Consider the following 22,886-nt stretch of genomic DNA (forward strand, 5'->3'; position numbering starts at 1 on the left):
TGGAGACACCACAGTTTGTCCATTTATCAGTTAATGGACATTTAGCTGGTTTCCACTTTTTAGCTTTTGTGAGTAAGGCTGCTATGAGCATTTATATATGCTTCTGTATAGACCTATATTTTTATTTTTCTCAGGTATATACTAGGAGTAGAATTGTTGGATTCTATGGTAACTTTAACTGTTTGAGGAACTGCCAAATTTTCTTCCGTAGTGGCTGCACCATTTTACATTTCCACCAGCAATGTGTAGGTTCTTATGTCCCCACACCCCTGCCAACACTTGTTACTGTCCACTTTTTTGGTAGCCATCCTCATGGGTTTAAAGTGGTATCTCATGGTGGTTTTGATTTGCATTTGGCTAATAACTAATAATATTGAGCTTCTTTTCATATGCTTATTGGTTATTTGCATATCTCGTTTGGAGAAATGTATTTAAATTCTTTGCACTTCAAAAAATTAGGTTATTTTTGTTGAGTTGTAGGAGTTCTTTACATATTCTGGATGGATATTAGACCCTTATCAGAAATATGATATGCAAATATTTCCTCTCATTGTGTGGTTTGTCTTCATTTTCCTGATAGTATTCTTTGAAACACAAAAGTTTTAGATTTTGATGAAGTTTATCCATTTTTCCCCTCTGGTCGCTTGTGGTTTTGGTATCATATCTAAGAAACCATTGCCTAATCCAAGGTCACAAAGAGTTACAACTGTGTTTTTCTTCTAAGAGTTTTATAGTTTCAGCTCTTGTATTTAGGTCTTTTAACCATTTTGAGTGAATTTTTGTACATGCTGTGAGGTTGGGGTGTGGTGTGAGGTTGGTAGTGTGAATTTTAATGTCAAGGAAGGAAAGCACCACTTCTCTCCCCAGCCAACTGAGATGGGGTGTCCAGAGGCCAGTGCAGCCCTGTGTTGCAGTGAGAGGGCACACCTCAGCCCTGGCCTACTGCTGGGCTCTCTCCCTCCAGATAACTCTGCCCTAGTGTTCCTGCACCCTCAGGGACAGACCTCATCCCAGAGCCCCTAGAGCAGAGGGCTTCAAATTCAGTAAAGTGGAATCCCACGGAGAATTTCAGCACACACCTCTTTGGGGCAGGATGTCTGACAGGCAGGCAGAGTTGAGTTTGTCTCCCAGCCCTGCTGCTTCCTGACAGTTTATTCCAAGGCAGTCATTTTAACCCCTGTGTCCCAGTTCCTCTTGTGAGCTGGAGAGTGATGATCCCGGGCTCTTGAGGATTGCAGGAGAACATGAGGTGAAGGTGAATGACCGAGAAGAGCGATGGGCCCGTGGCAGGGGCTCACCGGGTCCCAGCCAGTGCCAGCTCTCCTAGTTAGGAAAGGCACTCACTACTTGTCAACGGTGGTATTTATATCATTTTCTTACTTTAAAACCCGTTGGCTAGGGCTTCCCTGGTGGCGCGGTGGTTGAGAATCCGCCTGTCGATGCAGGGGACACGGGTTCGTGCCCCGGTCCGGGAAGATCCCACATGCCGCGGAACGGCTGCACCCGTGGGCCATGGCCGCCGAGCCTGCGCATCCGGAGCCTGCGCTCCGCAACGGGAGAGGCCACAACAGTGAGAGGCCTGCATACTGCAAAAAAATAAATACATAAATAAAACCAGTTGGCTAGAACAAAGCCACTTTTTGAAATTTGAAATCAGGAGATAGGATAAAACTGTTACCAACCTAAAGGCAGCCTTTGGTGATTTGTTTTACTTGCAAAATACAGAGGCTGTAAGTGATAACAGATATCTTTGCAACTTAGTTACAGTCTTGGAACTCTCCTCAGCCAAAGCTTAGGCTTGAATCTATCCATCAGGAATTTTTACGCACCTAGTATACCTGACTTTTGCTAGTGTGCCTCGCAGGAGTGAAATAAATTATAAAAGGACTCCCAGCCCTTAGTGTGTGTGTGTAAACCACACAGTGATGTGTAATTGAGTCCCCTGTTAATGTCCCACTGACACGCACTCTGTGCTCCAGCCTGTGTCAGGTAGGAGTGTCGGGCTGGACTGGGGTTATTCATTGAGTAGGGTCTGCGCTTCGGGGGGCAGTGGGTCATGGGGTTCTGCATGCACAGACATGCTCAGTCAGAGCGGTAGTCGCCTAGCAGCAGCCTGATAGTCCATGGTGCGTTTGTGTGCAGCTCACACTGTTGCCCAAGGTTGCAAACCAGCATGTGACCTGGCAGGTGGCTGATTGATTGGTCTGTAACACGTTTGGAGGTGGGTATTATAGTTTTTAAACATAGCTAATTTTTTTTAATTGAAAAAAAAATTGAACTATAAAGAATGTCTTTTTTTTAAAAATGCATTTCAGTTCAGACATTTGTGGGACACTGAAGCACTTCAAGTCCCTTCAGCAGGATTGGGTGGTGTGTGGGTGGGGTTACCTGTTCCCACAGGTGACCTCTGAGCAGAATCTACAGGAGCTTAGACTGGGGCCCACTGTCCCCCCCCCCCATTTCCTCCTGGCAAGGGGCTGCTCACCTTTGCACACAAGGCCACAGTTCAGCCAGAGCAGCCTGAGGAGGCAGAGAACGTGCTTCTCTGAAGAGACCTGTGCTCTAGATTTGTGGGCTGAGGCATTTCTTTGTTCCTTTTTGATTAAGGGTCTCCCAAGGTGAAGAAGATCAGCCTGGGAAACTAAGTAGGTAGTGTTGCCACAGGGCACAGTTCCTCTGGCCCAAGAGCAGGGAAAGAAATTGTTACATAGTCTGCTTTTTAGATTGTAAGTGGAAACATGCTCTTTGCTTAGCATGAGCCCTTGGCTCTCACTGTCTCTGGGCTTTCTGTGTCTTCTGGAAATCCCAGCAGGGCTGGTGTTGACGGCAGCTGCCTGGAGAAGTGTAACTTTGAGGGTGAGGGTTGTTGGGCACTAAGGGTGGACAGGGAACACTTTTCCCCACGGGAGACCTTCTAGGAGCCCAGTGTCAGTAAGGGGCTGGAGAGGCTGGGCAGCTGCTCTTGGGGGTTGGAGGTGGGTGCAGATCAGGCCTCTGGGAGCCGCTCAGGAATCTGTATCTTTTTTATTTTTGCGGTACGTGGGCCTCTCACTGTTGTGGCCTCTCCCGTTGCGGGAGCACAGGCTCCGGACGCGCAGGCTCAGTGGCCATGGCTCATGGGCCCAGCCGCTCCGCGGCATGTGGGATCTTCCAGGGCCGGGGCACGAACCCGTGTCCCCTGCATCGGCAGGCGGACTCTCAACCACTGCGCCACCAGGGAAGCCCAGGAATCTGTATCTTTTAAGGCTGTCCAGGCGTTCTGACTACCGGCAGGATGGGGAGGTGCTGATCTGAAGACAGGGCTTGGTTCTCAAAGGTGGAGGTAGAGAAATGAGCCTTTAGGTCGTTCCTAGGTCTTACTGATCTTCGGTTCTTCACAGCAGCCAAGGAAAAGGTAACTGAGTTGTTGCGAGAGAGTGAAGTTGAACTTTGGAGTGAACTGATGCCTTCTCCTCTCACTGGCTGGAGCCTCTCCTGCTCAGAGCCTGCTCTGCCCCTCTGGTGGCCATTTTACATTTGACCCTGCGTCTTGCCAGACTCTGAGCTCCTTAACGCTGGAGCTGTGTTTGCTCATTTTTCTCCCTTTGGCTTTTTGTTCATGTGTGAGAATAAGGGGAAGTTATTCTCATATTATATATAAATTGAATTTCAAGCAGATGAAATAAACACGTTTTATTTTTAACAAATACCTTAAAATACTAAAAGGAGAAATTAGGGGAATGTTTATAATCTTGAGGTGGGGGAAGAGGTTCCAGAAATGACAAAGAAAAAGAATCACAGGTTTAAAAACATGAACTTGACAAACCTCTCTCTGTCAGGAGAAACAGGGTGAGTGTAGGTAAAAGGCATACACAGACAGGAAGAAGATATTTGTAGCACATAAACAACATGTAAAGTATCCTCTATGTATAAAAGGCAAGGAAGAGACGAGCAACCAAGAGAAAAACAGGAAAAGGACATCATGTCTCCTGCAACCTGGTACCTTTTGAGTCCGGTAAACATGTGAATTGCTTGTCCTGGTGGCAGAGGTGTTCCTGTGAGTTACAAAGGCGATTGTGCAGCCTCCATCTGGACCTGTTTATGAAAGTCCGTTTCGCTGCCATCTGTCAATTAGTTACAGTTCTTACCTGCAGGATGTGGGGCTGCGGGCCCCAGGGCCCTGCCAACCCCACGGCTACACCACTGAAATGCTGAGGCAATTGGTTGTGAACAGAGAGGATTCAAGACCAAGTGCTTGGGAGTGGGGCTTTGCTAGTTTCTAGCCATGTAAAATGGAGAACTACAGCACCTGTCCATCTCAGTTTGCTTACCTGGGAAACAGGATTCAAAATAAGGGCCTCCTGGCCTAGGGCATTGGGAGGACTGAGCAAACCTCTGGGTGGGGAGTGCTCAGGCCATCGCCTGGTGTGAATTAGGACCCCAGCATGTTAGCCGTTTACTATGACTGAAGGCTGGTCCTTGTCGTGCCTCCTTTATCCCATCACTCTAAAAGGAAATCCTTTCATGCCTCTTTCTCATGACCCTGGGCTGAGTGGTGCTGTTGCAGGGCTTGAAGGGATGGGCACAGGAAGAGAGCGGGCGCTTGCTCTTTCCTAAGATACGTGTGGGGCATGAATGTCAGTAGAAATGGTCCCTCTCAGGCAGGGTTAGCTCTGGGAGGCCCTTTTTCCCAGCAGGGTGATGGGAGCCTCTTTTCGAGAAGAAACAGGACTGTCTCTCTACCATGCGTCTCCTAGGAATCCCCCAGGGCCAGTCTGGGGAGCTGCTGGCTTCCCAGCCAGCTCTTGACATGGCCAAGCTTTGCAGCCTCCCGGGCCTGGTGTTCTCAGCCAGTGCCTGAGTGGCCTTGGAGTTGCAGTGTTAGTCTATTCGGTTCTCCTTTGGAGGAGACATTTCAAATGTCCCTTTAGCTGGAAATATTGTTTACCTTTCTGAGCTCTTTGATTCATTTTAGTTTGTTCTCTCCATTTTGTTTTACTTTCTGGAAAGCTGGCATTGCAACAGCAGAGGGGGTCGATAGCAGGGAATGTGCAAGTCCCAGTGGCTGGGAGCAGGTGCATTTCCTGACTGTGGGTTTTGTTTTCTCTGCAGGAGATTAATGGCATCACTGCAGCACTGGCTGAGGAGCTCTTTGAAAAAGGTATATGGCCAGGGGTCCTTGAAATACTGGGTGCAACTTGCCCAGCCCTGTTAGGCAGCCAGGGGCCCTGGGTGGCACAGAACTCCATCAGTTGCTCTGTGCCAAGTGAGTCCTAACCAGGGCCCACCTCCCTGGGGTTGCCCAAATCCCTGGACCTCGTCCACAGCCAGGCCTGCCCACCTACCTGTTCTGCAGGTCTGAGGAGCTGTATTCTTCACCTTAGGACCCCCGGGTCCCTGTGTCGGGGGCCAATCCCAGGCTCAGGATCTATTCCAGGGCCTTATGGTGGAGTTCTGGAAGGTGGGTGGCATGCTGCCCTTTGCACCGGGTCTGTCCTTACCTAAAAAGATTCCGATGGCAAACAGAAGCTAACTTAGGGTCGCGGCCCTGCCAGAGAGCACAGTAATGGTAGCTAAGATGTAAAGAGTGCTTGTGGTCTAGCCTTGTGTTTGTATCTTACTGCCTCCCCCCAGGAGGGCCAGAGAAGGGCATTGAGGATAAGAGGCCCAGTTACCTGCCTGAAGGCAGGTAACGTGGTTGGAAGGTACATGGTTGGAAGGAGCAAAACGAGGACCAAATGCCAGTCTGTCTGGCTTGGCTCAGAACCCCCTCCTGCTCTCAGGCCCTGTACTGTGCTGGCACCTTAGGCCTCACCTAACCTTAAGACGTCTGCATCTTGGAGGTTGCAGCATGGGCCCGATGCCCACAGTGCTGCCTGCATCAGCTTTCTCCTGGCCCAGTGCCTCAGATTTTTAACTCAGGGAGGTTCCCCAGCTGCAAATTCCCGTGGCTCTTCCCTCCTTTGTAATCACGTGTCCTGGGTCTCCCCTGCATGCAGTCAGCTCAGGAGGGGGGCCGCTCCTGCATTCTCAGGACCATGGCTTCCTCCCGACTCGGTGCATCTAATGGGTGCTGGCCAAGTGCTTGTCCACTGTTGGCCAGGTGTGCCGGTGCCCTGGCCACACAGTGGGGATGGGGCTGGGGCTCAGTGCTTACCCCACGGGCTATGGCTGTTGCAGGAGAACAGCTCCTGGGGGCCGGCGAGGTCTTTGCCATCAGGCCCCTGCAGCTGTACGCGGTCACCGAGCAGCTGCAGCAGGGAAAGCCCACGTGCGCCAGCGGGGATGCCAAGACTGACCTGGGGCACATCCTGGACTTCACCTGTCGCCTTAAGTACCTTAAGGTAAAGATGGGGCAGCTCGGTCGGGGAGAGCTACTCAGTCGTGGGCATGCACCTCCTAGCCTGGCAGTATGTGTGTGTGGAGACTCCGTGGGCCCTGAGGGAAGGAAGGCTGCATTTGGTGATCTTGGCACTGTGCTTTCAGCTGTGAGCACCAGGGGGCAGTCGTGAACCAATGGCCCCTCGCTTTAAACGTCCGCTTTAGCCTGCTTTGTTGACCGTGGAAGTGGTGAGTGGGAGTACATGCCCAGCCTGCCTCTCACAGCCAGGCGAAGCTTCGAGTGCGGTTTGGTAGTTGCTGTAGCACCGCCCTGTGAACATGGATGGGAAGTGGTTGTTACAGCAGCATCTCTAATTCAAGCCATTTATTTGGCTGTAGGTTTCTGGCACAGAAGGACCTTTTGGGACCAGCAACATTCAGGAGCAGCTTCTGCCTTTTGATCTGTCAATATTCAAGTCTCTTCATCAGGTGGAGGTAAGGCCCAGGGCCCCTGGAATGCAGGCGGGGCTGAGCCCTGTGCAGGATGGTCTTGCATTCTGACCATCCTATCTTTGGCTACGGAGTGTTCCCAATGTTGGGTGTCTGGATTTAATTGTCAGGCACTGTTGCTTTTGTGTTTGTCAGTATGTGGCAGATTCCATTTAGGTAAGTTAGACCCATCTGAAGGCGGAGAAAGAGGGGCTTCTGCTATTCTTGGCTGGTCTGCATGTCCCCACCCCTGCAGCATTTGGACAGGATGGAGCACTAGTGCCCAGCTCCTTCTGGGCTTCCTCATTGTGCGAGTTGAGGTGCTGGGAAGCCATCCTGAGGGTCAGGCAGAGCCAATTCCAAGTCTTTGTCTCCCAAGGCAGATCAGCAGAGGGTTTGGAGGGCCCTCTGCTCTCTGGCATGCCTACACCTAACAAGAAATACTTTGCGTTACTCACTGCTAAACTCCTGGGTTCACAATGCCAATTTTGTTACCACTTTTTAAATAAACGAGAGGGGACTCAGTAATGAATAATAAAAATTTTCTCATCTCAGCAATGAGAAATCAATGCTTTTGTGTTCAGCCCTGTGCCCCACGTCTGATGTTCACTCCTTGATGGAATCTTCTCAACCATGTGAAGTGGGCACTTGTATTCCCATTTTACAGTTGAGAAAACTGAGGCTTAGGGAGGTAAGGAAGTTTGGCCAGGATCACACAGTTAACGAGGGGGAAGCTGGGATCTGAGTGCAGCTGAGTCGGACTCTGCAATGTGCTGCAATTGTCTCAGAGACCTTGAGGGCCATTCCCTTGATGGGCATTTGTGCCTCGATCAGCACAGGTGAGTGGGGCTGGGAAGTGAGAGGAGTGCCTGGCTGGCTGGCTGGGCAGGCTGAGGCTCCGCCGGGCGGGGTGTGTAGCACTTGGGCAGGCTTGAGGGAGGGTGCTTTGGCCTGTACCCCTCCCTCCTCCTGCAGGGCCGCTGAGGCCAGTGAAGTGAGGCTGGTGAAGTCATCGGCTCTCCAGCTCTGGTGTCCCTGGCCCTCACTTTGTGTCCAGCTGCCAAGCCCCAAGCAGCCCTTCAGAGAAAATGGAGTTCATGGTTCATTATCTCATAAGCTACTTCAGAGAATGTTTAGTTAACACTAAAAATTGAGGAAAGGAGAGACTTAAGGTTTAAGTCACCGCCTGTCTCGAAGGATTCGGGGTCACCGATGGTTGTGCTCCTTTCGTGTGTGGGTGATGAACACCCACTTCCCGGGACTTCTGGGGGAGCAGTGATGCCGTTTCTGAGACGTAGCTGTTCTTGTTCCAGATAAGTCACTGTGATGCCAAGCGCATCCGGGGGCTGGTCGCGTCCAAGCCCACCTTGGCCACGATGAGTGTCCGCTTCTCAGCAACTTCCATGAAGGTAAGTGCAACCTGTTACCGCCCAGGGTGCTGTCTGAGGGGCAGGGTCCTGCACTGTGGTCTTCCCGTGGAGGATCATGCGAACTCTGCTGCCATCTGTCAGGAGCCAGAAGCCAGACTTCCTCTGGTCAGCCGCACACTCACCTCCCAGTGCTCGACGGTCCCTGGGACGCTTCAGTCCAAAATCAACACTGTTAAACGAGAGATTTTAAGGAACTGGGTAACCCCTTCCCATGGAAAAAGCCACTTTTTTTAATAACCAAATTGTTTAGCAGCGGCAAGTGTCAGAACAATTATTACGTGGACTGATAGAAATGTTTCTCTAAACATAAAAAGCCTTGGTGTGGCACTCGTTCGTATCTTATTCTCAGTGGACTTGAGTAGACAGGCCAAGTTGTGTATGCTGGGCCCTGTTGTTTGTATGTGAGTGACACAAATATGCAAACTGAGAGTGTAAGAGATCTCTCTCTTCATGGGTTGCATCTTAGTAATGTTAAAATTCTTCTAGAAAGAAACATTGTGGCACTTATAGAACTTAGAGTGTCTGATCAAGATTTGGGTTTGGTGAAAAGTCTTTGTCTTGAGGCTACTGGCTGAAAGGAGGAGGCTTGTGTCAGGCAGCCTTGCCCCTCTGGGAGGCACTCCCTGCTGCCTGGCTCAAGGAGCCCAAGATGATCCATTGCAAGAAGAGAGGTCTTATCAAAGGGCACCAGAAATCGGAACAAGGAGGCCTGCCTGCCTCCCTCCCCTCGGATGGTGCCCCTGTGCTCTGTGCTGCTCCCCTGTCTCAGGTCTGCTGGATTTTACCTTGTAAAGTAATGGTTAAAGGGCCTACTGTCCACCACGGGGACCACAGTGCCAGCTTGTAAAGCACAGCTGCCTGGGAACACTGCAAATTCTGACCTTCAGTCTCTGAGATTTAAGCCAGAAAAGGCATCACCGTATAACGAGGCTCTTGCGAGCTGGAAAAGCATTTGCTCAAGTAGGGCCAGAACATATTCCAAGTGGCTGTTATGTTTCTGAACTCTTCAGTTATTTCACAATCATTTCAAGGCATATGAACCAAAAGCCCCATTTTAATGCAAGTTCACTTCCACATACTAAATATGCTCCAGCCCTTCCTGAAATTTTGCAACGATTGTGTTCCCAGTCAGTGTTGCATGAGGGCCCACGTGTGGTGCTCACCAGATGTTCTTACACAGGAAGTCCTCGTTCCTGAAGCCTCAGAATTTGATGAGTGGGAACCAGCAGGAGCAGCCCTGGAGGGCACTGTGACTGCCATCATCCCCATGTGGCAGGCGCTGACTGCTCTGGACTTGAGTCACAACAGCATCTCTGAGATCGATGAGTCTGTGGTACGCTCTCCACGGCCTGACCAGACCCTGGGGTTGGATATTTAACCTGGCTTTTTCTAGAAGGACCACCGAAAACCTGTACCCAGCACTCTGTACATTGCCTGTAATTTTTAAGTTAATTTCAAAATTCGGTTATTTAAACGAGGTGAGGAGTGCTTAGAACCAAATGAAGTGTATTAATTGCATGTACATTTGATAGAACAGAAACACAGTAAGTGGTGAAATTTATTCCCAAGGAGTGTAGCAGAAAAATCAGTCTATAGGTTCCAGGGACTTCCCTGGTGGTCCAGTGGTTAAGAATCTGCACTTCCACTGCAGGGAGCACGGGTTTGATCCCTGGTCAGGGAACTAAGATCCCACATGCTGCGTGGCACAACCAAAAAAAAGAAAGGTTCTAGATGTGCCCATGTAAGAGTGACATCCAGATGGTACTTGGGCAGTAGGACTGTGATTCCTGTACTTGTGCCTCTCAGTGGGTGTGGGTAGAGTTGAAGGACGCACCTCCTTCCGTCTGCAACCTTGCCATTTGTCTTTTTTTTTTTTTTTTTGCGGTACGCGGGCCTCTCACTGTTGTGGCCTCTCCTGTTGTGGAGCACAGGCTCCGGACTCGCAGGCTCAGCGGCCATGGCTCACGGGCCCAGCTGCTCCGCGGCATGTGGGATCTTCCCAGACCGGGGCACGAACCCGTGTCCCCTGCATCAGCAGGCGGACTCTCAACCGCTGCGCCACCAGGGAAGCCCCATTTGTCATTTTTACAAGCCAAGTGTTCCGTAAAAACAGTGGGTCATGCTCAGCACCGGAGTTCCTGTGTTCTGTGTTCCTGAGGACGTGTTTCTGGGTGGGCACTGGGAGGTGTCACGTCAGGGGCCCCGCACAGATGGCCAGCCCAGGAGTCTGTGGTCAGGGGGAAGCCTCCCAAGTTGTCTGTCCACCATGTCCAGGGGCCATGTGGGGTCCAGCTTCCTAGGATAACGTCATGTGTTATCTTTTCTTTCACAAGAAACTGATTCCAAAGATTGAGTTCCTGGACCTGAGTCACAATGGAGTGCTGGTCGTGGACAATCTGCAGGTAATTTGTGTCTTTGGAGACCATTATTGCCTGCAGGCTTCTCACAAGGTCCCATTCTCCTGAGATGCAGCCTTGGGAGTTTGGCCATACTCTGGGGTTTCTCTCATGGGTCCTCGAAAGGTGTCTGCGTGCACCAGAGGTTTGTAAAGGCAGGGGCTGCTGCCCTTCCCTTTGGGTCCCAATGATGCACACTGAGCGTTTGTTGCTCTAGTTCCCCCAAATTAGAAAAGATGTGTAAATACAAATCGAGTGTGATGAAGATGATGTGCCTCCATTGTGAAGACGGACAGTCTCATTTTCAAAGCCCGTGCCTACTCTGTGGGCCATGCTGCCCGTGCGGGGGATGCAGCTGGGCTGTAACCTGTGCAGGGAAGAGGGATTTCCCTTCGGAATAACTGTCAGAGGAACTGGTCATTTTAGGTTGGAAGGCCCATCACACCCTTAATGTCAGTCCCCTTTCTTTGGAGCCTTGACCTTAACCACTTTACTCTGTTCTCAATGCTGCCGTAGCACCTGTACAACCTCGTGCACCTGGACCTGTCCTACAACAAGCTCTCCTTCTTGGAAGGGGTTCACACCAAATTGGGGAACATCAAGACCCTGAACCTGGCAGGCAACCTCCTGGGGAGTCTGAGTGGCCTGCACAAGCTCTACTCCCTGGTCAACCTGGATCTCAGCGACAACAGAATCGAACAGGTGAGCTGTGCCCCAGAAGGGTCTTGGGGTTCTGGAGTGGCTGTGCCTTGGCGTTGATCACTTGAGCAAGAATAGTGGGCTTCCTTTCTTTGACTGTTAAGTGTGTGGTCACCTTGCTGAAGTGCTAAAGAAGGGACACGGGAATGCCTTGCAGATGGAGGAGATCAGGAGCATCGGCAGCCTCCCGTGTCTGGAGCATGTGGCTCTGCTGAACAACCCTCTGAGCATCATCCCTGACTACCGGACCAAGGTGCTGGCTCAGTTTGGAGAGCGGGCCTCGGAGGTAAGCTGCTTGGGGAGGGGTCAGCTGGAGGTGACATCTGCTTACGTATACTTGCCTGATTCAGAAGGACATCCTGACCCTGAGGGGCCTTTCAGATCTGGGCAGTCCGCTGCCTCCCCAGGAAAAGGTTCCCTCATGCATCTCCTCTTGGGGGCCACTGGCTGCCGTGCTTCCTCAGTGGGCTTCCCCTCACCTCTGTGAGAGCTTCAGGTTGGGGTGCTCCCCAGGAACCAACAGGCACAGCCTGAATGTGGAGGGACTGTCTTCAATTTGTTAAAAAGTAATGTTTATTGTAGACAAGGGTCAGGAATAAGATATCTGAAATAATTATATTTCCTGGACAACCTCTGGCCATAAAGTCTGACCATAAACCTGAAGGGATTGCCCACCTTGGCCAGTGTCACCCAGCCCATCTGCTGTCTGCCAAGTGGCCGCCTGCTGCCCCGCTAGCCCAACAGGCCCGCCTCCAGGTTCACCTGCCTCCTCAGTCTCAAGCAGGCTCCCTCCGCTCTCCCCAAATCCCAGGCTGGAAGATACCTGGGAGTCTATTTGCATCCTCCCCCCAACCCCTCCCATCTCTTTTCAGCCCCAAGTGCACCTTTCTCCACATTGTCACCAAGACAACATTCACAAGATGTCACCTCCTCCCCTCCCTGGCTCCCAGGCCCTTGGGACCTTCCCTCATTTGACCACACTGCTGCTCCCCGCTGCCTGCCTGCCGGGCCACAGCTCCCTCCTGCACTTGCAGGTGGCGTCCCTGCCCTTCTGCCTGCTTCCCATGCCTTTGCCCTCCCAGTTCCCCAGTCCAGAAGGCCCTCCCCTTGCTCTTTGCAGATCTGAGTTCCGCCATAATTGGAGGCTTAGTTCAAGGCACCAGCTTCCCCCCTCTCCCAGCCACCTCAGAGGCCTTCACAGTGGCCCCTGCAGCCCTTCCTTCCTTTCCTGGAGAGGGACTCCCAGAACTGGGCTAGGCAGTGTGGGACCTCCCTGGGCCACTCCAAGGAGTTCCCAGGTCGCTTCCATGGGTGGCGAGGAGCTCACCTCCCAACAGGCTGAGACTCTGCAGCCTCCTGTGTTCTCACGGGGCCTGGCCCACCCCTCGGTGGGACCCTGCCATTTTGCTCCCTCCATGCTTGCCAGCACCTATGCTGATAGCCATTTTCTGGACACTGTAGGTCTGTCTGGACAACACAGTGACCACAGAGAAGGAGTTGGACACGGTGGAAGTGCTAAAAGCAATTCAGAAAGCCAAGGAGGTCAGGTCCAAATTAAGCAACCCTGAGAAGAAGGTGAGTCTTTGTGTGGGAGCTGGGAGGAGGGGTGGTGAGGAGCCAGCCGGGGAAGGAGCTGGCTTGCAGTGGAACTGGGCCAGGGAGCACTCTGGGCCATGGAGTCCTGGCTGCACCCCCCGCACCCCAGGCTGCATGACCCTGGGCTTTCACGCCCCCTCTGTTCTCGTCTGTGAGATGGGGGTCACGATAGGACTTGCTGCATGGGGTTGCTGAGGGTTGGTTAAGATCTCTTTCCCTGTCACTGATGTTTGTGAGAGCCATGAGCTTCTCACATCTCAGGCTCTGCCAGGCTCTGTTCTCTTCTTCTGGATCTGTCTCCTCTCCCCGACTGACTCAGCACTTCTCCTCAGGTCATTGAGGATTCTAGGCTGTCTGCTGCCCCGTGCGTCAGGCCCAGCAGCTCCCCTCCTACTGTGGCTCCCACCTCTGCCTCCCTGCCCCAGCCCATCCTCTCCAACCAAGGTAATCGCCTGTGTATCCTTCTCCCTGGTAGAGCTGCACGTGCCCTGCCTGGGCCCTGCCTGGGCCCCCAGCTGGGCTGGCGTTGGGGGAGAGATGCCGGCACCTGTTCCCTACATGGTTCAGATGCAGGGAGGGCGTGGTGCTGTCTCCACACCAGCCCCTCTCAGGGTGGCGCATGGCTGGGGGGGGCGGTGCCTGGCTGAGGTTTGCTTAATGAGGACTCCCAATTGCTCTGACACACACATCCAGATCCTCTAGGGTACCACGGGGTGTGCTCTTTGAACTGGCTGCTGGCCCATAAGGACCCCACTGGCCCACAGGCAGTGGGGGCAGACTGGCTCCTTGTTCATGGGAACCCAGGCCTGGTTACTTCCCTAAGTTGGGCACCCCGATACCTGCGTGGGGAGCGTGCCTCATTGCCATGGCCCTGGTGGTATGACCCAGCCCCAAACGCTGTGTTGGTGGGGCCCAGATGGGCTGTCTGTGAACCCATGGAAGACCAATCCCTTTCATCCACCCACTGTCTTAGCGTTTTCAAAGGGCTTTCACCTCTGAACCCAGGCATCCTCGGAGATGAGTGAGTGAAGCAGGTCCCATGAGTGTCTGCTGGCCCGGCCCCCACGGAAGAGGGGAGGGTGTGCCGTCCCGAGTGGAGCCGAGGCTCGGGGCACACAGGAAAGAACGCCGCCCACCCGGGCTCCTGGAGACGGAGAACTTGGTGTGAGGTCTTGGGAAAACAGTTTGACCCTATGTTTCAAGAGCCAGAAAAACGTTTCCACCCCTTGACCTGGTAACCCCGCTGGTGGGGATTTTATCTTAGCGGGATAAGATAACAGGGAAGTGGGAGGTGAGATGCTCACTGCAGCACTGTTTATGCTAGCTAAACATGGGCCGTGATGGACGTCAGAGTGAGAGGGAGATTAAGCTGTGGTCCTCCAGAATACCCTGCAGCCATCACAGCCGAGGGGAAGGCTGGATAAGAAAGGAGAAGTGCTGGGTTGAGTCAGAGAGCCTGCGCAGGGCAGCGCACCGAGGTCACAGCCGTGGACGTGAGCCAGAGAGTGGATGGGGACGTTGGTGCTGGAGCAGTCGTCCGTTTGCTTTTGTAACACTCTTGACTGAGAAATTTCGGTTTTATTTTTTTACGTAAAAGGGGAGGGGGTTTGTATCACTGTGAAGATGCTTTCCTGACTGTGTCTCCTGCCAAGGGGTCAGAGCGCTCCTCAGGCCCCCCGCCCCGAGCTGCCTGTCACAGCCCTGCGTGCCTGTGGGGGGACCGCATGGCTAGGCTCTGGGGCCAGGGCCCATCCTATTCTCAGTCAGCGTTTGTTGAGACGGGGAATGAGTGAGCCGCAGGCGGCGAGGGAGGCGTCTGCCCCTACAGCCGTAGCTGCGGGCAGTGCCCCCTTTGGTGGCAAAGCCTCTGCACCAGCCAGGCCCAGGCCTCAGCCCCTTTCCTCGCTGCCCCCGCTCCTGGGGACATGCCACACAGTGGCTCACTGTAGTCTTCCCCCTTCCCGCTACTGGACCTTTAGACGTTGTCTCCAGATCTGCACCTCTTATAAATAAAACTGCAGTGGATGTCTCTGTGTGCACATCTCTTTCCTTTTGGTGAGAAACAACAAAGGTTGGGCCCCGTCTAAGCATTCTAATGTCCCCTGTCCCATTCTCTGAGTGGCCCTTTCTGACCACTTGTTTGTACAGACCACAGTCCAGGAAGGAAGCAGAAAGACTGTCCCTATCCACATTTCCTCAGTTGCAAACAGGGCTTGGGTGGGTAGTGACAGGAAAATGTTCTTTTTCTTGCTAACGTGGAGGAATCCGCAGAAGTTTGTGTTCAGCCACGTGCTGTTGGGCTTTGCCTGCATGGGCGAGGATTTCTCCCTAGGTGGGGGAGCAGCTTTGTTCCCAGCCCAGTTCTGTGGAAGTGAACATACTTGTGAATAAACTGGGCCCCCGGGGGCCTGCCTGGAGGGGCGCTGTCCAGTAAACACCAGGCCTCTGGTCATCTCAGGAGCTGTTAGCCAGCTTGTTGGAGCCATGGAGGGTTGTGGCCACAGGGACTGATGTGCAAAATGACCGAGTTGATTCTCCAGCCAGGTCCAGGGGCTGAGAGGAGGCCGTAGAGAAGGGGTTAGGAGCAGGCACCTGGGCTGGGTCACCTGAGTTTGCATCCCAGCTTTCTAGCTGTGGTCCCTCAAGCAACTTGTTGCCTCCTGAAGCTCTGTTTTCTCTACCCTACTTCATCGATTCTAAGATGCACACATTTCCACCTTGTGACTTCTCTGAAATTGAGATGCATCTTTCAGTCAGTGGCGTCTCATAGTTGCTGTCAGCCAGCTGGTATTCGTGATGGAGTTGTGTGAAAACCCGTGGACACCTGCTGAGACCAAGATGGCGCCACATCTACGCATCTTAGATTTGATGAGCTGTGGTAAATAACGGGAGGCGTGCGTGAGCTAATCCTGGGGAAACACTTAGCACTGCTTCTGGTCCATCAGAAGGGGTCAGAAGGGGTCAGTAGGGGCTTCCTACCTACGTCCTTTTTGGAGGGTTTCAAGATGACCAGGACAGTGCCCCTGAGGAACTTGGAGCCTCTTGGGAAGATGAGCTGTACCTCCAAGGGAGAACAGGGCAGAATGATTTGGGGCATTTGTGGAAGACAGAAGTCTGTCTAGAGCAGAGAGGACTTTGCAGTGGAGTTGTATGTGAGGTGAATGTCAAAGGATGGTAGGATCTGAGCATGTGAGGGAGGAAGGGGTGGATTCCAGGAGAGAGCAGCACGCTTCATGCCTGGCAGTGTGCCTGCTGCCCTTCCTGCCTGTGCACAGCCCCTGCTGCTTTGCCCTGGGGGGTGTCTGGGCTTGGGCCATCTGCCTGCCTAGCCCATGGGCAGAGGACCTGGGCCATTGTGAGTTGTCCTGACCCCAGCTAGCAGCTGAGCTGGACGAGGGCCTGTGACCTCTGGGGCTCTGAGTTCTCTGAGGCATTTTGTTGGGCTGTGGTGACTGGTGGTAAAGCCAGGCTATGGAGGCAAGCCCTGGGCTCCTCCAGGTTTCTGTGAAACTTGGAGTTGATGCCCAGCATTCATTCAATCAGCTGCATTTAGGAGAAAGTTAAAAAAGATTTTACCCTCAACCAGTGTGGACAATGTCTGGAGTGAAGTAATGGGCCCAGACAAGCTGTAATAATAATACAACAGCATCAGCAGGCTTCAAAAGCAGCCCAAGTGAGTCAGAGCGTGCTGTCCACGGGCGGTGGCCCAGGGGAGGGTCAGTGGGATGTGTCCTGTGGGAAGGTGGGCATCGGTTGTCCTCGCCAGCCCTGGAGGAAACCCGAGCCTGCAAGAACGCCTGGCCTTCCGATGAGGGGTCTTGTGCTCCTGTGTCTGCAAAACTCCGCAGGGATGCTGGAGTGGCGGGTAGGGGGACTTGAACCATTTCCCCGTGAAGACGCTCTAGGAGCAAACACGTTTAAGGCTCTTGGTGGACATATTGCCAAACTGCTCTCCAAATGGGTGGGGCAGCTTGCACCCCAGTGCCTGCCTCTGCCAGTTAGGCCAAACAGCCTGACCTTTGCCAAAGTGAGAGGCCAAACTTGCCCTTCTTTGATGGCTCTCGAGGGTGAGCTTTTATCTTGTGTTAAGCCTGTTGGCCGATCTTTTGTGGAATGTCTGTTCATTCTTTGCAGTCTCCTAATGGGATTTCTAATTTTCTCCCCCCATTTTTTGTTATCTGTAAGAGCGTTTTATAGATTAAAGATACAAGCCTTTGACAAATGTTGTGAGCACTTTTTTCTCGTTTCGTTTAGGTTTCTCTTTTTACTTACAGAAGTTTAGCTTTTACGCAGTCACACCTCAATTTCTTCCTTTGGATTTAGGCTCAGAAAATCTCTCCCTACCGTGAGATGAGATAAGCAGTCATTTGTTCTTCTAGTTATTTTAAGATTTCAGTTTCAACATTTTCTTCTATAATCCACGTGGCTAGGTTTGGGGTCTGATTAGCCCCCAGCCATGCCAGTAGCCCGAGGGCCCAGCCCCATTTGTTGAATGGCTGCTCTCCCTGCCCCGCCTGCCCCACCCGCCTGCCCCTGGTCTCTCCAGGAATCATGTTTGTGCAAGAAGAGGCCCTGGCCAGCAGCCTGTCATCCACCGACAGTCTGACTCCTGAGGACCGGCCCATTGCGCGGGGATGCTCTGATTCCTTGGAGTCCATCCCTGCGGGACAGGTAACATCCTCCTCCTGCTTCCGGGGGTTGGTTTCCTCTGCGGCCAGCTCTTCTGCCTGAAGCTGTCTGGAAGTATGAGGTGGCCTGGCTGGAGTTGTAGCAGATGCTGCCAGTGCTTGGTGTGCTCTGCTTTGTGGTTAAGGGTCTGTTCAGTTAGCGTCTGTCGTCTGTCTCTTTCTTTGGACTGATGGGAATAGGCAGTTTTCTCTTACTGGACCCTGGGGGGCAAAGCCACATAACCCTTAGTGCATGTGAGCAGACTCCCTGGGGAAAGTTCAGAAGGCCCTGGTCAGGGGTGGCTTGTTTGGGCTCCGCACCCATCAGGAAGTTTCTCCCCCTGCTGTCTGGCACCCCTGCGCCATTTTGCCTGTTTCTGCACGTCACCCACCCTGGTAATCTGGGACACGCTGTGACTCTGTTCCTTCTTCCGTGGCTGCTCCTGAGGGTCCCTGAGCTGCTTCCTGTGTCTTGGAAAGAAAGAGGACGGCAGGTGTGGTGCGAGGGGCTCATTTGCTGTGTGCGTGGGGAGTGTGCTTGGTAGCTGGGCCTGCCTAGCCCTGTCTCTCTTCACCAACACAGTGTCACGTGGGGCAGTGGGCAGAGTCCTCGCTCTGTCCCAGCACTCCACTGTACTCTTCCTTCACCCTCCCCAGGGTCACAGCAGGAGGCTCCTGAGCCCTAGGTCTTCCCCGCTGCCCAGAGACCATTGGGAGGGCCTTGCCAGGCGCTGCACAGCCTCCGCTCACCATGTCCTCTGCTGGCCCGGTACCAAGTTGGTAGATGGTCCACATGGACCCTGTGGGATGGCACAGGGAACATTCAGATGCCAGACCTGGAGGCACAAGCTGAGCTTGCGGAGGGCGAGAGGCTTTGGCCCAGGGGTTGGGAGTGTGGGCTGGGGTCAGACCGACACGGTTGGGAATCTTAGCTCTGCTGTGCACTGGCAGGATGACTGAGTGAGTCTCTCTGCCTCTCTGAGCCCCAAGATCCACCCTAGGGTGGAGTGTGGGGATAGCAAGGAGCCTCCTGCTGGGCCACGAAGGAGTGCTCAGGGCCTGCCGCCCGGTGAATGCCAGGGCATGGCTGCGGCAGGTGGGGGCTGACCGCGTTTCCTTTCCTGGCAGGCACCTTCTGATGATTTAAGAGACGTGCCGGGAGCTGTTGGCGGTGCAAGGTAAGGAAGAGGCTATCATGGAAGGCATTCTGGGCCTTCTGCACATACTCTGTGGGCCAGTAGTAACCAAGATTTTCTTAAAAGTCTGTTTGCAGAAGTCCTATAGAACTATTTCTTCCTTTAAATAAATAAACACAGCTGAAATGGGCTCTGGTCTGTTTCCAAGTTCTAATCCCTAAACTTTGCATTGACATGTTATCCTACGCTAGGGGTCAGCAGGTCAAAGCCAATTTAGTCCACTGCCTGTTTTGTACAGTCTGTGAGCTAAAAATGATTGTTCCATTCTTAAGGAGCTGTTTTTTTTAAAATAAATGATGTGGGTGGGGTAGCCCCCAAAGCCTCAAGTGTTTACTGTCTTTACAGAAGAGGTTCCCCAACCCATTCTACATACCCTTTTTCACCAGGGCCAGTAGAGGCCAAGAGGCGCTTGAATTTTTTTTAATTTTTATTGGAGTATAGTTGATTTACAATGTTGTGTTAGTTTCAGGTGTACAGCAAAGTGAATCAGTTATGCATATATCCACTCTTTAAGGTCTTTTGCCATATAGATCATTACAGAGTGTTGAGTAGAGTTCCCTGTGCTATACAGTAGGTCCTTATTATCTATTTTATATATAGTAGTATGTACATACGAATCACAATCTCCCATTTTATTCCTCCTCCAATTCCCCCCGGTAATCATAAGCTTGTTTTCTACATCTGTGACTCTATTTCTGTTTTGTAAATAAGTTTATTTGTATCACTTTTTTTAGATTCCACATATAAGCGATATCATATGATATTTGTTTTTGTCTAACTTCACTTAGTATGACAATTCCTAGGTCCATCCATGTTGCTGCAAATGACATTATTTCATTCTTTTTTATGGTTGAGTAGTATTCCATTGTATACATGTACCAGATCTTCTTTTTCCATTCACCTGTTGATGGACATTTAGGTTGCTTCCATGTCTTGGCTATTGTAAACAGTGCTGCAGTGAACATTGGGGTGCATGTAGCTTTTCGAATTACGGTTTTCTCCGGATATATGGCCAGGAGTGGGATTGCTGGATCATATGGTAGTTCTATATTTAGTTTTTTAAGGAACCTCTATACCGTTCTCCATAATGGTTGTACCGATTTACATTCCCACCAACAGTGCAAGAGGGTTCCTTTTTCTCCACACCGTCTCCGGCATTTACTGTTTGTAGATTTTTTGATGTTGGCCATTCTGACCGGTGTGAGGTGAAACCTCACTGTAGTTTTGATTGGCATTTCTCTAATAATTAATGATGTTAAGCATCTTTTCGTGTGCTTTTTGGCCATCTGCATGTCTTCTTTGGAGAAATGTCTATTTAGATCTTCCACTCATTTTTTGACTGGGATGTTTGTTTTTTTGATATTGAGCTGCATGAACTGTTTGTATATTTTGGAGATTAATCCCTTGTTGGTCGCTTCGTTTGCAAATGCTTTCTTCCATTCTGTGGGTTTTTTCTTTCTTTTTTTTTTTTTAACATCTTTATTGGAGTATAATTGCTTTACACTGGTGTGTTAGTTTCTGTAGGTTCTTATTAGTTATCTGTTTTATACATATTAGTGTATATACGTCAGTCTCAATCTCGCAGTTCATCCCACCACCACCACCACCCCCCGTTGCTTTCCCCCCTTGGTGTCCATACGTTTGTTCTCTACATCTGTGTCTCTATTTCTGCCCTGCAGACCGGTTCATCTGTACCATCTTTCTAGGTCCCACATATATGTATTAATATATGATATTTGTTTTTCTCTTTCTGACTTCACCCTGTAGGACAGTCTCTAGATCCATCTACGTCTCTACAAATGACCCAATTTCGTCCTTTTTTTGTGGCTGAGTAATTCTCCATTTTATATATGTGCCACATCTTCTTTATCCATTTGTCTATCTATGGGCATTTAGGTTGCTTTCATGACGTGGCTATTGTAAATAGTGCTGCAGTGAACATTGGGGTGCATGTGTCTTTTTGAATTATGGTTTTCTCTGGGTATATGCCCAATAGTGGGATTGCTGGGTTATACGGTAATTCTATTTTTAGTTTTTTAAGGAACCTCCATACTGTTCTGCATAGTGGCTGTATCAATTTACATTCCCACCAACAGTGCAAGAGGGTTCCCTTTTCTCCACATGTGGGTTGTCTTTTCATTTTGTTTATGGTTTCCTTTGCTGTGCAAAACCTTTTAAGTTAAATTAGGTCCCATTTGTTTATTTTTGTTTTTATTTTCATTACTCTAGGAGGTGGATCAAAAAAGATATTGCTGTGATTTATGTCAGCGATATATGTATATACGTATACATATATTTGTATACATATGGAATGTATGTATATACAATGTATACGTATGTATATTTATATACACACATACATATACAATATGTGTATATATATACATATATTTTAGTTTGCTTGTTTTTTTTAATTGAAGTATAGTTGATGTATAATATTATATGTTACAGGTATACAATATAGTGATTCAATTTTTAAAGGTTATAATCTAGTTATAGTTATTATAAAATATTGACTGTATTCCCTGTGTTGTACCGTTTTTTATACATAATAGCTCATACTTCTTAATCCTGTACCCCTATCTGGCCCATCCTTCCTTCTCTCTCCCCATTGATAAACACTAGTTCTCTATATCTGTTTTGTTATAGTCACCAGTTTGTTTTATTTTTTAGATTCCACATAAAAGTAATAGCATACAATATTTATCTGTTTGACTTATTTCACTTATCATAATACCCTCCAAGTCCATCCATGTTGTTTCAAATGGCAAAATTTCATTATTTTTATGGCTGAGTGGTATTCCATTGTACATATGTACCACATCTTCTTTATCCAGTCATCTGTTGATGGACACTTAGGTTGCTTCCATATCTTGGCAATTGTAAATAATGCTGCTATGAACATTGGGGCACATCTATCTTTTTGAATTAGTGTTTTGGTTTCTTGGGGGTATATACCCAGGAATGGAATTGCTGGGTCATATGGTAGTTCTATTTTTTTTTTTTTTTTTTTTTGGCGGTACACGGGCCTCTCACTGTTGTGGCCTCTCCCGTTGCGGAGCACAGGCTCTGGACGCGCAGGCTCAGTGGCCATGGCTCACAGGCCCAGCTGCTCCGTGGCACATGGGACCTTCCCAGACCGGGGCACGAACCCATGTCCTCTGCATCGGCAGGCGGACTCTCAACCACTGCGCCACCGGGGAAGCCCTATTTTTAGTTTTTTGAGAAACCTCCATACTGTTTTCCACAGTGGCTGCACTAAGTTATATTTCCACCAACAGTATATAAGAATTCCCTTTTCCCCACATCCTTGCCAACATTATTTGCATTCTTTTTGATGATAGCCATTCTGACACGTGTGAGGTGATAGCTCATTGTGGTTTTGGTGTGCATTTCCCTGATGATTAGTGATGTTCAGCATCTTTTCATGTGCCTGTTGAGTGCTGCCTATATTTTCCTCTAAGAGTTGTATAGTATTCGGCCTTACATTTAGGTCTTTAATCCATTTTGAGTTTATTTTTGTGTATGGTGTTAGGGAGGGTTCTAATTTCACTCTTTCGCATGTAGCTGTCCAGTTTTCCCAGCACCACTTATTGAAGAGACTGTCTTCTCTCCATTGTATATTCTTGTCTCCTTTGTCATAGATTAGTTGACCACAGATGTGTGGGTTTATCTCTGGGCTTTCTCTCCTGTTCCATTGATCTATATTTCTGTTTTTAATGCCAGTACCAAACTGTTTTGATTACTGTAGCTTTGTAGTATAGTCTGAAGTCAGGGAGGCTGATGCCTCCAGCTCCGTTTTTCTTTCTCAAAATTGCTTTGGCTATTCAAAGCAATTTGTCTTTTGTGTTTCCATACAAATTGTAAAATTTTTTGTTGTAATTCTGTGAAAAATGCCATTAGTAATTTGATAGGGGTCGCATTGAATCTGTAGATTGCTTTGGGTCATTTTGACAATATTGATTGTCATTTTGACAATATTGATTCTTCCAATCCAAGAACATAGTACATCTCTCCATCTGTTTGTGTCATCTTTGATTTCTTTCATCAGCATCTTATGGTTTTCTGAGTACAGGTCTTTTGCCTCCTTAGGTAGGTTTATTCCTAGGTATT

The 22,886-nt window shown here is 50.2% G+C and overlaps 1 protein-coding gene across 5 annotated transcripts in view; it reads left to right on the forward strand.

Moving 5' to 3' along the window:
• Positions 1 to 22,886, forward strand: part of NISCH (nischarin) — a 42,886-nt gene that overhangs the window by 5,812 nt on the left and 14,188 nt on the right. For 2 of the 5 annotated variants that reach the window (XM_082663326.1, XM_082663327.1), the window contains exons 4-15: positions 5,092 to 5,140; positions 6,160 to 6,323; positions 6,700 to 6,795; positions 8,103 to 8,198; positions 9,400 to 9,552; positions 10,553 to 10,621; positions 11,132 to 11,317; positions 11,472 to 11,600; positions 12,776 to 12,889; positions 13,243 to 13,354; positions 17,457 to 17,581; positions 18,706 to 18,755. In XM_082663326.1, the coding sequence (XP_082519452.1) occupies positions 5,092 to 5,140; positions 6,160 to 6,323; positions 6,700 to 6,795; positions 8,103 to 8,198; positions 9,400 to 9,552; positions 10,553 to 10,621; positions 11,132 to 11,317; positions 11,472 to 11,600; positions 12,776 to 12,889; positions 13,243 to 13,354; positions 17,457 to 17,581; positions 18,706 to 18,755 (1,343 nt within the window). The other 3 variants (XM_082663328.1, XM_082663329.1, XM_082663330.1) reach the window with 3 other exon arrangements.

This window comes from Grampus griseus, assembly GCF_964374135.1.
Source record: "Grampus griseus genome assembly, chromosome: 10".
Lineage (NCBI taxonomy): Eukaryota > Metazoa > Chordata > Mammalia > Artiodactyla > Delphinidae > Grampus > Grampus griseus.